The sequence below is a fragment of the Sarcophilus harrisii genome, chromosome 1, assembly GCF_902635505.1.
Source record: "Sarcophilus harrisii chromosome 1, mSarHar1.11, whole genome shotgun sequence".
NCBI lineage: Eukaryota > Metazoa > Chordata > Mammalia > Dasyuromorphia > Dasyuridae > Sarcophilus > Sarcophilus harrisii.
The window spans coordinates 463,837,335-463,856,282 of record NC_045426.1 but is presented as its reverse complement, the minus strand read 5'-3'; the positions used below and the strand labels follow the sequence as shown (position 1 = coordinate 463,856,282).

Genomic DNA, 18,948 nt, shown 5'->3' with positions numbered 1-18,948 from the left:
CAATTTCATGATCTCACGGATTCTACAAATTTTATCCAGAAAAAAACTTTCATGTAGAAAATGACATATAGAAGCATTACTACTTAAAAAACAATTATTGGTTTTTTCTGTAGCCTTTTGTTTTAAAGCTGTGAAATTTTTTAAAGTAATTTAGGGGCTTTCCTAGATAACCTTTTTTCCTTCCATTTTAGTAGGTGATAGCTGAGCCTTGAGAGGCTCAAGGGGTAGCGTTCCTGGTCAATCAGTACACATTTATTGTCTGCTGGAATTCAGACAGTGGTACTAAACGCTGGGCATGTATATAAAAAGGGAAAAGACAAGTCGTGCCCTTATGGAATTCATAATTTAATAAATAATAAATGTGCACAAATAAGCTATATACAGGAAATATAAGAAATAATTAAGAGGAGGAGGGCATTAGGATTGAGGGGCTAGAAAAGGTGTCCTATATAAGATGACATTTTGTTTGAGATTTTAAGGAAACCAATAGACAGAAAAGTAGTGGATAGAGTTTCTGATAGGGAAGATCTGGGTTCAAATTCCACTATTGAAATTAATAAGTTCAGTGACAATCTTTGCATCTATATAGCCCTTTACCATCTAGCTGATCCACCGCCATCACCACCAGCTCATAAATTTAAAGAAATGAAGTCAAAGTCTATAAGTATGAGCCTTGAATACAGTTGAGAGAAACATAGTTGGATTGGAAAACATCCTTGAGAGAAACAGTTTCATACTATAGAGTTGTTATATACAAATGCCAGCATGGGGGAGAGGGAAGGGGGAAAGAAGCTCACAGTATAGTAAAATTCAAAACTTTACCTTCTCTACTAAGTAACGTTCATTATCTAGTTACAATTTTGGGCCTTGAAAGTCTGTATCTCAGGGAAAAGCATTCAGTTTACGTCAGTAATCTACTATTGAATTAAGTACAATTCTTAAATAAAAAAAAAATCTTTAGGTTATTCATATTCTCATTAATATATATTCTTTTCAATTTATCCAACCCTTTTTATTCCATGTAATTTTTAGTTAGATCCTCCCATACCTTAGAATAATTCTATTTAAAATGTGGTGCCCAGGACTGAATATAATATTCCAGATGTGTTCTGATGAGGAAAGAGTGCCAGCAGCACTCATTTGGTAGAGGACATCCTTCATATAGCCACTCAGATAATTTTTTTGATGTATCAGACTGTAAAACTTCACAATCTAATATGATTCCATTGTGCTATAAATATAGTTGTGTTGCTCAATTTATTTTATTTTTAGTTTTGTTAGTCGGCATTTTGCAGTGAATTTGCTACATAAAAACTTTTTTGTGGTGAATATTTTTCAAGAAAAGAAAAAATTTTAAATACACTGTACCCTCCCTAATTTTTTTCTAAGTTGCTGTTTTTGGAGTAGTGTTTTGTTAAGGCAGGACATAGGTATAGAATGACAATTTGCAGTCTATCAATTTGGCATCAGACTTAACTGTTAAAGCCCCACAAATTATTTTTCTCTTTTAATACTGTGTTTTGAATAAATTATGACTTCATCACTTTTTAAATTATCATTACTTTCTCATGACATATTCATCCAGGAAATAAAAGTAGTTCTGACTCTGAATTCAATTCCTTAACTGTCTAATATGGTTTTGGTAGCCTACTAGCTTACTAGATTGTCTTTTACCCTCTCAACACTTTAGAGGTGGGGCGGGGAAGGAGGGCATCAAAAGTTTTCTACCTGATTTAATGTTCTGTTGAATAGATTTTTGAATTAGTTAGGCTCAGGAAGAAAGGCTTTTCTGGAACCTTTGAACCATGCTGTGATATACATATTTATGCATATATATATATACACATACATATATATAATTTTATTGAGTCATTTTAGTCTTGTTTGACTCTTTGTAACCCTCCCTGGGTTTTTCTTGGCAGATACTACAGTGATTTGCCCTTTACTCTTCCAACTCATTTTATGGATGACGAAATTGAGGCAAACTGGGTTAAGTGACTTTACCCCTCACACTGTTAGTAAATGTCTGAGATTAAATTTGAACTCAAGAAGATGAGTTATTCTGATTCTAAGCCCAGTACACTATCTTCTTCTAAGGACAACTATACACAATAATCTGCATCCTCAATCATTGACATCTTCCTCCAAATAGCCAGCCTTTCTTAATCAACTAGTTTTTTTTTTTTTTCCTATTGCCTTCAAACATTCTCGTCTTCCCATCTTTAAAAAACCTTCACTAAATGAGCAGAACCAGGAGATCATTATATACCTCAACAACGATACTGTATGAGGATGTATTCTGAAGGAAGTGGATTTCTTCAACAAAGAGAAGATCTAACTTAGTTTCAATTGATCAAGGATGGACAGAAGCAGCTACACTCAAAGAAAGAACACTAGGGAATGAATGTAAACTGCTTGCATTTTTGTTCTCCTTCCCAGGTTATTTATACCTTCTAAATTCAATTCTCCTTGAGCAACAAGAGAACTGTTCGGTTCTGCACACATATATTGTATCCAAGATCTACTGTAACCTATTTAACATGTATAGGACTACTTGCCATCTGGGGGAGAGAATGGAGGGAGGGAGGGGAAAAATCAGAACAGAAGTGAGTGCAAGGGATAATGTTGTAAAAAATTACTCTGGCATGGGTTCTGTCAGTAAAAAGTTATTTAAAAAAAAAACCTTCACTAGATCTCATTATCTCCCAAAACAGTTATCTTGTGTTTCTTTTGCTTTTTTCACCCAAACGCCTTTTTAAAAAATTGCCTTGCTTGAATAATTAATTAAGCTTGTTCCTGCCACTTCCCCTTGTCCCTCCTCTACAATCTGACTTTTAACTGAATTGATTCTCTTCAAATGAGCAAAGACTGCCAAATCTAATAGTTTTTTTTTTTTCTTAGTTCTGATTCCTTTTAATCAACCTGTCAAATTTGAGTCTGTTAACCACTTTCTTCTACTTGTCTTTCCCCTGGATTTTCATGACACTATTCTCTACTAGTTTGCCTCTTACCTCTCTGTTACTTCTTAGTCTCCTTTGCTGCCTCATTATTTATACCATCCCCCTAAGTGTGAAAGTTCTTCAAGGTTCTTTTTTAGGCCTTTTCCCTCTAAGTAATCTCATCAGCTATATCTAGCACAAGTCTCTCCCTGAACTTCAGTCTCATATTTTTGTGGTTATGGAATCATTTTCATTATATTTGACTTTTTGTGAATTTGTTTGGGATTTTCTTGGTAAAGATACTAGATCAGTTTACCATTTCCTTCTTCAGCTCATTTGACAGATGAGGAACCTAAGGCAAACAGGGTTAGATGACTTGTTCAAAATCACACAGCTAAATAAATGTCTGAGGCTGAATTTCAACTCAGATTCTCCTGTCTACAGGGTGGTCTACTATACCAGCTAGCTGCCCATATTTCTCATTGGACATTTAAAATTGGATATACTAAAGACTCTTAAACCCATTTAGACTAAATTCATTCTCTATCTCCCTGAAACTTTCCTCTCTTATAGATTTCCTTCTTTGTCAAAGGTACCATCATCTTTCCAATCAGTCAGGTTCATAATCTCAGCATTCTTCAATTTTTCACTCTCCTTTACCTATTTGGAATCTTTCTTACTAATTAACTAGCTATGTGAATTTGGGCAAATCACCTTTCTGGGCCTCAGTTTCTTCCCTTGTTAAGTAAGGAAATTAGTTAGATGATCCTAAAGGCTTTTCCCAGAACCAGAGTTTTATTTTCAGTTTCTATTTTATACTCTGTTCAGATATAGTATACAATCATATATTTATGTGTGTATACATATGTAAATACATATATATACATTTATGTATTATATATAAAAAACCTTCTTGAATTTCAATTTCAAAACCAAATTTATCTTTACTTCTGTATGTAAATATTTGGATCCATTCACTCTACAGATATTTGTTAAGCAATGACTCTGTACATGCTGTGCCAGATGCTAGAACTTCAATGATGAAAAAAATGACATAGTCCCTCCCCACAAAGAGTTTATTTTATGCTTGGTTGGAAGAGGAGGAAGAGATATATGTAAATAAGTATTGTACAAGATATTGGGAGCATAAAGGAGAAATAAAAACCAAGTATTAAAGGAAAATATGAAGAGGTAAGGAACATTTTCACCTGGAAGATCACAGTTGTAACACCAGAACTCAAGTGAGAAATATTTTGAAAGGTGTGATGAGGAGGGAGTACATTCATGATTACATGAAGGAGATATTATGACAGGTTTGGTGAACAGTTAGTACTTTAGTCCACATAAAGCATGGAGCATTTACCTTTTCTCTTTACTATTGTAATAGCCTTCTCTTTGGTTTCTCTGTTTCAAGTCTCTTGTTCCCACTTCAGTTCATCTTTCAAATCACCTAGGATTAATCATGGCCCTCCTTTATTTAATAAATTCATGTGGCTCCCTTAGGATGAAATCTAAACTCCTCCATTTATTTTTAAAACCTTTTATAACCCAGTCCCAACTCACTTTTGTAGTCTTATATATTTTACTCCGCTTCCCATTCGGTACTGTCCAGCCAAACTGGCATTTTTGCTCATTGTATGTACAGGATACTCCATCTACCATCTCCATTCGGTAAATTCACTTTCTCCTCACCTCTGATTTTTAAGAGTCCATAATTTCCTTCCATCCCCAAGTTCATCCCCAAGTTATCTTATATTTATTTTGTACATATTTATAGATGCATGTTGATTTCTCCAATACAAGGTGAGCTCCTTGAGGACAGATATAGTTTTATTTTTTGTCCTTTATCCTCAGTTCCTGGCTCATGATAAATAATAAATCCTAATTGATTGATTGAAGTAGAATAAGGTGAAAAAGCACTAGTAAGTTAAGCAATAGCCAGGTCTGCCAGACTAAGAGGTTTCTATTTTATCCTATTAGCTCAGAGGAATTTTGGAAGATTTTTTTGAACAGAGGAATACATGATCAGATTTATTCCTTAGGAAATTTTTTATTTTGGTAGCTTTGTGAAAGAAGGGAGAGAATCGAAGGAAGGGGGATCAGTTAGAAGGCTTCTATATTGTTTTAAACATGAAGTGGTACTCTGAACTAGGCTATGCCTTTGTGGTAAGATGGTTGTATATTATTATAACTACATGTATTGTTATTAAATACTTATTTTCTTAAACTTAAATATGACAGATAAAATATGAATACTAAATTATTCAAATACCTTAGAGTTTATTTAGTATTTATACTTCAGTAATTAATAGCTTAATTAAATAATTTTATGGAATTTGAGAGGAAAAAATTTAATCTTAGAATCTAGAAAAAAATTTACAAAGGCATTTAAGAGAGTAAAAACTTCTTTAGTTAAAAGTAACATCATTTTTACTATATTTTAGAATTTGGAAACATTAAGCATTAAATTAAATATAACAATATTATTAATTTTTTCTTCATGGTGTATTTCTAAACTAACTCATTCAGTAGTAGTTATATTTATATCTTAAAGAAAAATGTTCTTCTCTTCTCATATATGTTGGGTCAAGTATTCATGTTCTGATTGAGAAGGAACCTTTACCATTTCATTAGTAATATATATTTTTTGTGTGTCTTTGACTTTTTACATGACCAGAAAAGTTTATTTCTAGTGTAAAATACATTTACAACAAGCATTTTCTATCTTGTAGTTGGCCTTAGCAGAATTATATGAAGATGAAGTTAAGTGCAGATCATCATTTCAGTCTGACAAACCCAAAGCTAAAGTATTTAAAAGTCCAAGAACACCACCTCAAAGGTAAGTATTCTTTAAGTCCTAAAGTTTTTTATTATTCTGTTTGTAATAAGTTTAGAAATTTAGACTAGGAAAAAATAACTTCAAGTCATTTTTCACTAAAGCATGATAAGCATGAGTCATCCCAGTATCCTAGATTTTTACATATGACAACATAGGCAACATATTATTTCCATTTTTAAAAATCCTTTTGGTAACCCCATTTCTGTTTGATATCAGTCATTTCTTTCCATATTTGTAAAGATCCTTGTCAATTAAAGCATTTATTACCCTTATTACACGAGCAATCAAGTACCACAAAGAGATAAGTAATCTCAAAAGTTTCAGGAATAACAGTTTCCTTAGTGTCCTGTCTCTGTGTCCATAATAGTCCTTGCAATATTAATCAAGGTTGTGACTGTGAAGAAAGGATTTATCATCCCTAAATAACAACCAATGACTAAATACTATTGACAAAGTAGGCGAACCAGGCTAGCTGAAACAGCAAAACATCCTAAGATAGAAAGGAGGTACCAAACATATGATGTATCAAATCACCTTGACCCACTGTATCCTCTCAGCTTGTAATGAAGATAACTTAAGATAATAAAAGCAAGAGCCTTATAAATAGCCTTGAGATCTTTGCAGACAGGATCGGAGGGAGCCATCCTTTTGGGGAAAAAAGTTTCAACATCTCCACTACTACCAATAGCAATTCCACTTAACTGCTGTGAACAAATGAGTAAACCCAAAACTACTGAAATCATCAGCATCATTCTACTTCTAGCCTAATCCTTGCAAGTTATGAGTTCTATCAATTTACAATCTGCCTTTTATTTTCAGTATTTTGGAGAAATTTTCTTACCTGATTTCCTGAAATATGTTCTTTTCATTTCAGTGTGGTATGGAGTGAATGTTAGTTTTGGAGTGAAGAGGGTCCTAGTCTCAAGTCACTTAACTTCTCTGAGCTTCAGTTTCTTAATCTCTATGGAGGATAATATCTGGAGTGATGATAATAACTGGAGTACCTACTCCTTCAAAGGATTGTTGTAATGAGAGATCATATGAAAATATATAGGTCCTAGAGAAGAGATCCTGAATTTCTGATAAGGTACCAAGAGCAGTCTTCCCCAATAGACTTGATTTTGGCCCTGGTCTTATGAGTTGTAAACAGATCATTGAGTTCCATAGGGATTCATCCATTAGAACAAGATGGGTGTGAGCCAGTGAGGACCCCTATGGCCATGCTCACCCTTTCTGCCAAATCTAGATTTTTTTCTCTTCAACTTTGTTCTATTTCTAAGAGGATTTTGTAATTCCAATGTGGAGAGCTTCTTAATCAAGTTGGATGGCTTCCTGATATTGAGTGACTTCTAGAGCTGTGAAGCAGCTTACTGAATATTTTACTGAAAGAATTCATCTGTTTCCTCACATTGTATGGGATTCTTTGAGGCTCAGTCTGATTAACATTTCTGGTATCTCAATTCTGAGTCTTTGTCTTTGGCAATTATACTGTCTTTCTTGGAAATGTGAAATTCTGTTGACAAAGTACTAAATTATCCTGATACAGCAGATGAAACCCAAGCTTCCAGGGGTACATCTCTGAAAGCCTAGAATTAGACAATGTGAGAAAGGGAGAAGTGCTAGATTGTAATTAATTCCTATTCCTATTGAGAAAACATACCAGCTATTATAGAGAAGACAAAGCCAGATAAAAAGTATAAATTGATTCAATTGACAAAGGATGATGAGGGATATACCTATAACGTAGAGTATCACTTAGTAGTATTTGACAAAGGTTTTGTGAACAAAAACAAAGCAATTTGAAGCCAGTTAACTTACCTCACTGAGAAGCTCTGAAAATATTTTCTTACCATCAATTCAGAAATTATATAGTCACTACCTTTTCGGTACTGAAGAAGAGGAAGAAATGTAGAAATAAATAGCTTTTATATTTAACCCTTGTCCAGGCCATTTACATGATACTGTAATTGTGAAGTATTAAGACTGGAGAACATATAAGAAGAGTTAGGAAAATAAGCCAGTTAACTCTATATGAGTTGAAAAGAAATGCACAAATGAAATCTATGTCACTGTTAGTCCTGTACCCAATTTTCATAGTCACACCTTTGAACTTTCAGAAGGTAAAGAGAACCTTGTCTGTCATACTTTGGCTGTAAACTGTGGAAGAAAAGCCCAGGAAACTATATACCTTTCATTTTTCTGATCCGTTAGAATTCCTCTCTGGCTACTGAATAGACACAGAGCTTTTCTTCTAAGTTTAAACTGACTATATATTCTTCTTTTAAGTTGCATGATTTCCTTGTTCTAGCATAGATGGTCTCATAGGTATAAGATCTGGGGATCCTCCTTTGACCATCTGTGGCATGGAAGATATGGTATCTTTCTGACCAGTACTCATTTAAGGAATAAAGTACTAAGGACCACACCCTCATCAGTTTAAAGCATATAGATATTTCTGTGAAGACTAAATGGATATTTCTCAGACTGTGACCATAGTCAGATTCTCCTACACAATTATTTCCCCCCTAATATTTGGAAATATTTTGTATATAATCCTGGGAATATAGGGAGTGTTAGAAGTAGAATAGAGAAGAATCTGGGTCTGCCCAGCATTGATACAGTTTCTTGAACTGTGAACCTAGTAGACTGAGGTGTTTCTGTACCTCACTTTCCCACTTCTTACCTTTCTGGTTTCCTCTGGAGATCTTGTAAAGTAGGATTCCCAGGGCCCAGACATATCTTATTAATCTCACTTTATACTGTGACCTCCATTAGGTCCTTTTAGAAGTAAGAGTTTGAATATTCTGTATTTTATACTAAAGATGAGATAAAGAAATCTCTATATATGAAAATAACTATAAGATTGTTAATGGATTGTAAACCCGTATTATGGGTTATAACAATTCATTAGGCTGTTGTTAAAAAAAAAAAAAAGACAATGTATTTAAAATATTTATTGTTTTAAAACAACTTACAAAAGGAAATGGAATATAATTATAAAAGAGATCAAAGAAACCATTTTGACTTAGCAAGAATCTTAATATTTTATGAAAAGATTTCTAATTACTGTTACTTAACCAGAATTTTAAAGAAGATAAAAATAATTTAAGTATCCCAGGGTAATATTTTCAAAGAGCCCTCTAGTCATTGTACCGTGCTGCATGAAAAATACTTCATCGAGACTTCATTGACTTCTGGCTAGGTGATCAAGTATAAGAAATCACCAACTTAAAGAAAGAAATATTGCACCAAATAGAAAAAATCAATATTAGCAAAAAACAAAGAATTTAAGGATACCACCAGAAAAAAATAAAAATAGAGATTGATAAAGGAGGAGGAACACAGCAAACCAATTAGAAAAACATTAGTTATGATAAATGCTGTGGCATGAAAGAAATCTTAGATTCAATTTTACAATCAATTATGGCTGTCAGGGTGAAAGAAATTAAAGATCTCAAAGAAGGAGCTAAGAAAAACAAACAAGATAATAGAGGATTTAAAGTACACAATATAAGAAAACCTCTCCAAAACAGCATATTTCCTGAAAGAAGAAAACATAAATTGATTTGATATTTAAAATATGCAGAGATGGAAAGAAAATATGAAGACCAAAACAAAGATGCTTTTGGAAAAATGAATGCATGATTGTAAAGGATACCACCATCTTTTTAGTCCCTTGTGCTTGGTAACCCAGGAGTCATCCTGAATTCCTCAGTATGTCTCACACACATACCCTTGATCCAATCTGTTGCTAAGGCTTGTCAACTTCACCTTTGCAAAATTTCTCCAAAACTCCCCTTCTTCCTCCTTTACAGACATTATTTTAGGGCAAACCATCAATACCTCCCTCCTGCCTCAAGCTTTTTCCCATTCCAGTCTATACCCCATTCAGCTACTAAAATGAGAGCTTGATCACTTCATTCCCCCCCCCCCCCAATATAACCCTAGTGGCTTTCTGTTTGCCTTCAGGAACAAATACAAAGTTGTATGTTGGCATTATACATATATATATATATATATATATATATGATCCTATATATATCCTAACTTATCCTATATATATATCCTGTATAACCTAACTTATCAAATCTTTTTAATACCTTACTCCCTTGAGTTCAGTGACACTGACCTCCTGGGCTTTCCATGAACAAGAGACTCCATCTTTCAGCTCTAGGCATTTTCTCCAGGTGTCTTTCATGTTTGGAATGTTCTTCTTTCTCTACTTCGTTTCCTTAGAGTCCCAACTAAAATCCCATTTTTATAGGAAACTTTACTCCTTTCCTTTTAATTCCAGGGTCTTTCTTCAGTTTTTTTTCCTATTTACCTTCTATATAGCTTGCTTTGCATATATTTGTTTGTATGTTGTTTTGTTTAGAGTTTAAGATCCTTGAGAGCAAAGATTGACTTTTGCTCTTTTTTTTGTATCCTCTATGCTTACTTAGTGCCTGACACTTAGTAGGCTGTAACAAACATTGATTGATTGATGGTGTCCTGTAAACCAAGGAAACTAAGCCTAATAGTAAGCTACAGAAAGATAATAAAAATTACTGAGAAACAGTGTGGTCAAACTTCAGAAATATAGTGTCAAAATGTCATTGACATCTGGAAAGCCCTTTATGTGTTAAGAATAATAAAGTCAAATCTCAAAAAATAATTATTGCTTTGCCAAAATCAAAGGAAAAAAATTATAATATACTCTAAAAAACAAAATTCAATTCCATCTCCATATAACTTAGGCTACAAATCTAAGCTTGATCATCAAAAAGGTGTATATTCAAGAAAAGAGAGGAATTTGAGTCTTCTTTGGAAACAATAAACTGATATGAGTAAAGCATTTAACAATATAAACTCATCAGACAACAACCAGAAAGAAAAGCTATAAAAGTAAACGAATATAAATTTTAAAATATGTAATGAAGTCAGTATTTGAAAGCTATTTTTAAAATTTTTGAAGTTTAAAGGTAATTATAAAAATAGCATACTTAGACAAGTTTTAAAAGGTCAAAAGAAAAGAGAGAAGAAAGGAAGAACTTAATCTAAATTTCTTTAACTAGAAGCTAAATTTCATTATGAATCAATATTTTGTCAGAGCTAATGTACACAGGGAATTTTGCAATTTCTACCTCCTGCCATGGTTTCATTGATGTAATCCTAGACGATGAGACATGAATGTTGTAACAAGATGTTAGCATCCAGTGATCAATTTCATAATATCAATAATTCTGTGTCAAAGGCAGATGATGAGGATAACCTGAGATTTATCAAGGCGGATATGAGTAATCTCAGTACATGGGATTGAGGTGGAGGATGTCAGTGTTTGAGCACTACATACATAGATTAATAGGTTCATACAGGATCAAGAATGAAAAAGACAAGTGAGAATAGAGCAACAGTGTTAGACTAGTGAAAAGGGGAGGAATGAAAGGACTGGAGATCATTGTGAAGACAAAGTGAGTTTGGGGGAATGAGCCAAAGGGATAGATGGAAGGGCAGGAAATTATGATCAGAGAAAGGCATTTCAGAGTTCAGGATCTTAGAAATAACATAGTAATAGTGACATCACATTTATGGGTGACAGCCTGAAGATTACACCAACTTTGGGTGACTGAACGTTCAGAAATGATTCATCAAAGGTACCCAAATAACAAAGGTTTTTAGACAACAACATTAAAATATTGAAAGATAAGCAGAGCAAGGATCTGAAATCTTTGATAAGAGTGAGACATGAATCTGAAAAGATAAAAAGTTGTAAATATATCTCATACCTATTCATTAGAATATTGGCCTTTTCTCTTTTTTTATTTAATGTGTTTTCCTTGTTCCTCAAATAAGATATGATATTTAAATAAATTTAATGCTTAATCTATGAATCTTGGCTTGATATTAAAATCCGTTTTAATGCCTGACACTTAGGTGGCTGTAACAAATATTGATTGATTGATTGATGATGTCCTATAATCCAAGGAAACTAAGCCTAATAGTAAATTGAATAATCTGATAATCTGAATTTTTGCTTTGGCTTCCATAACTTTGTTACATATTTTTACGTCTGCATACACAAATAGTCACCTACCTAAGCTTTAGCTCCAAATATGTAGATGAAAGCAAAAAAAGTAGCTGTACTAGTAAAGAATCTCAAAATTATACCTTTTCTTATGATGTTTTCTATACAAACATGTCAGTTTGTGCCCTCTGCCAGCTTTCTAGTAAACTCAGAAAATAATTTGTTATTCTTCACAGGCTTTAATAAACATTGTACATTACAAGGTACCAAGAAAATTAATTAAATGACTCTTATTTTACAGAGTGATTTGTTACAAATTAACATTTGTTAATATGATGGAAAGTTAGGTGTTTTCATTAAAAAGTAATTTACTTTTACTGTTAATAGTTTCTATTCATATTCATATATTTAAAGATTATACTCAAGTGAACAAGAGTACAGTGGGCTACATATATCAGGATCCTCAAAGACAACTGGAAAAATTGTGAATGAACTTTTCAAAGAGGCAAAGGAACATGGAGCAGTTCCTCTAAATGAAAACACAAGAGCTTCAGGTGATAGTAACAAATCTAAAGTAAGTGACAAATATAATGTTTTTAACTAGACCTTAATTGAAATCTAGAAGGTACAAGATTTTCATTTGGATTACTTCTTCCACTTTTGTAATCTTTGTGCATTATAATGCAGTATTTTTATACATGTTCATTTTATTATTTTTATATATGTTTCTTTTTTGTTCTTACAGACATTTAAAATATTTCATTTCATTCAAACTGTCTATGGTGGTTTCATAATTATTAAGATTGTTCCATGAGCATTGTGAAGAATGCTCATTATCTCAGTGCTTGCATAATTTATATGCTACAAATGAAGTTTAAGTTTTAGTTTTCAGTTCACTGTTAACGATCACATTGAAATATTCTATTAAGAATTTTAAATAATTTCTTGTCAGTGTTGAAGAATAACTAAATGTGGTCTGAAGAAGAATCAATTTAGAATTATTCAGTAACCATCTTCAAGAACATAAATTATGAATATAAGGTAGATGATTTCATTACATATGACTTGTTTTTACCTCATAAACTATATTACCTTAAATTTGAAAAACTGCAGATATAGCTGAGTCATCACATTGAAATAAAACTATTTTTAAAAATAAGTTCAATGTCAGTTTTCCAATAACTTGTAAAAACTACATGTAAAATTGGCGCTTTTCTGTGGTATCTCAATCAAATTTGAGATATTTATTATTCTAAAACCATTACTTTTAAAGTTTTTTACAGTTAATTTAATTTGATATACAATATACATAGTAAATAAATGTTAGTATTTACTTCATTCCCTTTTCAGTGTTTAAGATTTTTTAAACTGAATCATCAACTTTTAAGTCTCTTGTTTTTTTCTCCACAGAAAAATTAGCTTAATGCTTTATCACAGATCTCTGACCTCACATTAAGCTTTTTTATTTAATTAGACATACCTAATTACAAATAATTTTAATTCTTAAATTGTTGTGTTAATTAACATTGAAACTAAATAAAATTTGAGCTTACACATAAATTTAATTTTTTTAGTCATTTTTGGGTGGTGGATATCGATTGGGTGATTCTTCTCGAAAGAGATCAGAATATGTCTATGGAGAAAATCAGCTGCAAGATGTAAGTGAAATATTTTAAATTTACAAATTTTTAAAAATTGACTTGTAGTTACCAGTATTTTATGATTTAAAGAATATCATGATTTTTCTATAGATGGAAGATTTTGTTTGGTTGGGGGTTCTGGTTTGTTTTATCTACTTAAGAATGTTTATAGTATTTTTGAATTTTTTACAGGATCTTAGAATTTAGAATTAGAGCTGAAGTCACTAGGCCATTTTATTCCTCCCATTCATTTTTATACATGCAGAAACTTAGGCCAAGGAGGATAAGGGATTTGCTAAAAATCATAATGAGAATAATAGAAAAATTAGAATTTGGAACTTAGATTTTTTTACTACAAAGTAGTACACTTTATATTACACTTTTCCTAAAAATATACACACACACATAGATATATTGAATCCCTACTACTGTTGTCTTCTTTTTAAAATTGTTCATTGTAAATTTTTTAATGATTTTTTTCCCCTGAGGCAATTGGAGTTAAATGACTTGTCCAGTGTCAAATGGCTAGAAATTGTCAAGTGTCTGAGGCCAAGTTTGAATTCAAGTCCTCCTGATTTCGGGGCTGATGCTCTATTCACTGCATCACCTAGCTGCCCCCAAAGTAAAATTAATAATTAAAAATAATTTATAAGCTATATACTTTTCAAGTCTGTGTTTTGTTTTTGTTTTGTTTTGTTTTTTATTGTTATTTATTGTTTCCAGTTGTAAAGATAAAGGCTTAAATAAGTACTCCATAATCTTAGGCTGCCTATTGATATTGAAGTCCTTCATTATGGGAGGGGGTTTAAAGATGTCGTTCCATATATTTAATCCCAGCTGATATTCGAAGTTTAATCTTATCATTATCTGCTTTAACTCTGTAGAAAAAGCTATCAAGATTCTAGATGAAACTCACAACTTTTACTGCAAAAAATATTTCAAAAATTTTGGGGGGAGGGAGAACCTAATATTTTTAAGTGATATAAATAAATCATTAAAAATGTTTAAGGAACTTACATATGTCTTATAATATTTCCAAAATACTACCAAACCTAAGCTAATCAAATCAGTTACTATAATATTTTAAAAAATAAACAATATTCATATAGCACTTTTTTAAAGCTTGTAGAGTCTGTGTGTATGCATGTGTGTGTAATTTAATCCTTATAACAACTTTGAAATAAATGCTAGAGTTATGATGCCCATATAACAACTGAGAAAATGAACCAAAAAGTTTAAATGAATTGCATATAACAAAGTCAGCCTGAGAACTTAAACTTAGAACTTCCTGATACCAAGACAAGTACTCTGAGAATTGTGTTCTAAGACTGATTTCAAAGTCACTTCAAACTGTAAATCTATTATACTCAAGTATATATTTGTAATTTTCTCAATTTTTTTGTTTGTGACAACATACTGGTTGCTTTCATTTATTATAAGTACTGTTGTAGCAGAATATTAGCTTGCCTTATATCTTTTCAACAGTTTGCATTTTCTTACAGTGAAGCTAGTAGGAAATAATGTATTATGCATTAAAATCTGTTTGTCCCAGGATCTTGGCTTATGAGAAGAGATGCTATTGTTTCTGCAGTATTCCACCATTTATCAAAATGGTTTTGAAAGTTGATAGCAGGAATTCCAAATCTTGCAAAATCCAAATATCATAGGAAGATAATACTATAAAATGGCATCTTAGAGGACCATTGGTTAGTTCTTAGACTGAGTCATGGGCTTAAGTTTAAACTGGACTTGAGATGGTTGGACATAAGAGATGATGCTTTTAAAATATAATGGTCTCCATTAACTGTAAATTATCTGATCAACTTAATTTAATTCTTTAAAGAATTTTAAGATTCTTTAATGATTCCTAAATAAAATAGTCATAGTTTAATGTTCCAGTTAAGGAAGAATGTTAAGTACAATTTTAAAGTGGAACAAAGTTTAAATTTCTAAGCAAATTTTAATATTATGCTCTATCAAGGTAAATAAATGAATTGTGCAAATAATGAGTTTGCCTTCTGATTGGAGAAAAAATTTTGGTGCTAAGAAGCAAAAGAAAAATGTAAAAATTAAAATAAAAAGAAGAGAATCAGAGGGAATAAAAAACTTGAGTCTGGAATCTTAATTATGTCAGTGTCATGCCAATACATGCTAATGCAGAACTTCTTAGTTTTTAATTGCCCATTATCACTGTTATAGGATGTTTCCCCAACTAGAACTTTTTGTACCATTGAAGGCCTCCCTTTAAAAAAAAAAATCCCTATTCTATGCTATATATCCCCAAAGACCTTAGAGGCTTCATAGTAGGGGTGGTGGGACTGAAGTTTCATCTTGTGACTAATGTTTGTAAAAACTACTCTTTGCAGTCCTTTTCCAATATTATCATTCAGGAACTTTGAAAGGTAATAATTTGAAGAAGATGAAATATAATTTATATAATTAATATTTTTGTACTGCCTATTTCCGAGAGATGTAAGGGAATAATTTATAAATTATTTTTAAAATGTATCTACATCATCTGCTTCATTAGTTTAAATTGGCTCTGAATAATAAAAAGTTGAATGTTTACTCTTGATTGCTTAATTACATTAAGTAATTGACTTGAAACCAGGTGATGAAAAATACTTAAAGGAACTAAGTTTCTTTAGCCTAAGCTAAAGACTTCAGTGGGTTCTAACATCTGTTTCAAATATTGTAGTTAGCAAGGTAGTATAGTGCATAGAAGATCTGTTTGAATGTTACCTTAGACATATATTAACTGTGTGACCCTAGGCAAGTCATTTAATTTTTATGCCTCACTTTTTCATCTGCAAATGAGATAATTATAGCACCTATCTTTTAGGATTGTCATGAGGACCAAATGAAATGGTATATGTAAAGCACTTTGCAATACCTTATAATGCTATATCAATACTACTATTATTAAAGGAACTATCCAGAAAAAGGATTAAGCATTTTATATAGCTGCAAGGGATAAGAATAAGGTTAATTAATAGGTAAAAAACACAGAGAGGCAGAAGTAAGAAAGAACTTACTAATAAGGCTATCCATAAATAGAGATGGTTTTCTTGTAAGGTGATGAGCTTCCCATCATTGAATCAGAGATCTAGAGCTGGAACGGACCCCAGAGGTATCAAGTCTAGTACCTTTATTTTAGAGATTAGTGATTTGCCCAAGGGAACAATACATTTCATAAATTTTATACCTGCTTACTATTTAATACCCTCTCCTCTATCACTCCCCCAGTTCTCTCTCTAATGTTGGAACCTAAGCGGATACCTGCTCTTCTCAGGTTCTAGGGATAACTTTATAGGGTTGTACTTCTCAACCTATATTTTTTTTTACCTCCACTAATATGCTTCCCTCTAACAAATAATCAATAAGCTTAACTAGCTTTTAAGAAAGATATTTATCAAAATGACATAGTAAGAACACTTAGTATAGAACATTTGCCTTCCAGTCCTTGCCTTATTCTTTCACAAATATACACTGCATCCATGGAAAGAGTAGATTCAAACTTAAGAGTACAATGGCAGTAAAGCACATGAAGTGAGGAATACTTGTGACAGACGGATAAATCACAACTCCTGGTACTGCTGATAACCTTTCTTCCTTTATAGAATCCACATACATTTCTTCCTGAACGTAGCTCTCTGATGGGCAGATTATTCATATGGATCTCAAGGATCAGTTCCTTTCTTGGGTATATAACCAGTATTTTTCTCTGTTGTGAGAAGTTGTGTTTCCTACAAGAGTTGCATTCCTTGGGTAACTTTTCTGTACACCCATATGACTTTATTGTTTCTCTTTATTCTCACTTCAGACATTTCCCCTGTCATCAGCTACTGCCAATGCTGGGATACCACAACTACCACATCAAAATTTTATCAGAATATTCATACTTTTCACAGTTGCCTGGACATTTCTAATCCTGAGCTGCTTGTTTACTGAAATTCAAAAAGGAATGAGTACAAAGCAGGGTAGTAATGTGTTTGTGGTTGCCACAATCATATGAAAGAAAGAAGCTTACTATCCCTCCCCCTCCCCCATCTAATTCTTGGGAAGTAGCTCAGTCATAGCCGTGAAGGAAAAAATAGTACAGAGAGGCAAGTTGCTCCTATTGTGTATCTATTGAGTTCTGGCTCACAACTGATTTGAGAATTTTTTGACATCTCCCATTGCAAATTCTTGAGTCATCTGCTCTTCTAGCTCAGCAGCCAATTTTGGGACTCTTCATCATCTCATAGTATAAGTCTTTCAGTCACAAATGGCCAAAAAGCAGGCACCCAAAGTTTCATATGGTAAACTGGACCAAAGCAGAGACTTTCTATGCATGCTCTGTGGGCCAGACTATCCATATTATATGTTCCATCTTTCAAGTATATATGTTAGAGTGCCTTCTGTGGTTTCCTTAATGATTATTTCATCCTTCAAAAAGCTGAAGAACAACCATCAATCTTTCTTGTATCTGTTTAACCAACAGGGAAGAACTGGTTTCTTAGCTATAAATGGTAAGACCCTTGAGGAGAAATTGGCCACTTTGTCTTAAAATTTGTGACAGAAAAAGAAAGGAAAATTAGAAATGATTCAATATGTATCTTATATTTTGGAGAGCATATTTTAAAGATTTCAAAAAACAAAGGATAGATGCAATCCTTTGACCTAATGTACTACAAGGGAATTCTGCCTAGGAGGGATGACAAACTCTGAAGAATGAAATCCTCTAGACTTAAAAAGAAACAATCCTAATGAGGAAGAAATAGAGGAATTGTCTAATGAGACCAGTGTTGCTGCTAATTCAGTTTCTATTCAGTGTTCTATTTAAATTAGATTTTAAATAATTCAAATCTTTGATCACACTCATATAGAAGTTTCCTTCAATGAAGCATATTGCTGCCCACATATGCCTTTCCTCTTGTGCAAGTCTTGTCCATGCTTTCACATAAATTTGCTACTGGCTGTCTACCCAGTGTTCAAACCACCTTCCTTAACAGTCCTGACAGTATGAAGACAACAGTAAGGCATTCCTGCTGACTCTCTGCCATCCCTTGCTCTTGCCATATAACCAGACCATCTTCTCTTCTTATCAATCCTTTGATGGTATCTTTTACTCCTGCTTTCTTCAAATTCTTTACTGGTTAAGTGTGGTAGCTTCTTCACATCATACAAGCTTCTCCATTGCTCTTATCAAAGCATTCATTTGTTAAATCACTGGATAACATCATGTTCCATGTCTTACTCCCATATAGCAGTACTAGGTAGAATGCAGATATTAAAAGGTAGCCCTTTGCTTACATGTAAATTTTGAGGTCAGTAAAGGAACTTTGCAAATTTTCTGAATATCATCCAAGTTATTTTCCTCCTCCTGTTTAATTTGGAACCAAACTCATCATGCACCTATGTTGTCTATTCCAGATAATAGATTCTGATGAACAAACTTTACAAGTTGTTTGTTCAGATATGTTTATGTCCTGAACAATAAAATTCTTCATCAGTCTGATTTTACCTATGTGCATGGTAGACAAA

The 18,948-nt window shown here is 32.6% G+C and overlaps 1 protein-coding gene across 2 annotated transcripts in view; it reads left to right on the top strand.

Moving 5' to 3' along the window:
• UBXN2B (UBX domain protein 2B) overlaps positions 1–18,948 on the top strand; it is a 38,030-nt gene that overhangs the window by 1,087 nt on the left and 17,995 nt on the right. For both annotated transcript variants that reach the window (XM_031946376.1, XM_031946377.1), the window contains exons 2-4: positions 5,672–5,778; positions 12,197–12,356; positions 13,357–13,440. In XM_031946376.1, coding sequence (XP_031802236.1) covers positions 5,672–5,778; positions 12,197–12,356; positions 13,357–13,440 — 351 coding nt within the window. The remainder of the gene's footprint in view (positions 1–5,671; positions 5,779–12,196; positions 12,357–13,356; positions 13,441–18,948) is intronic.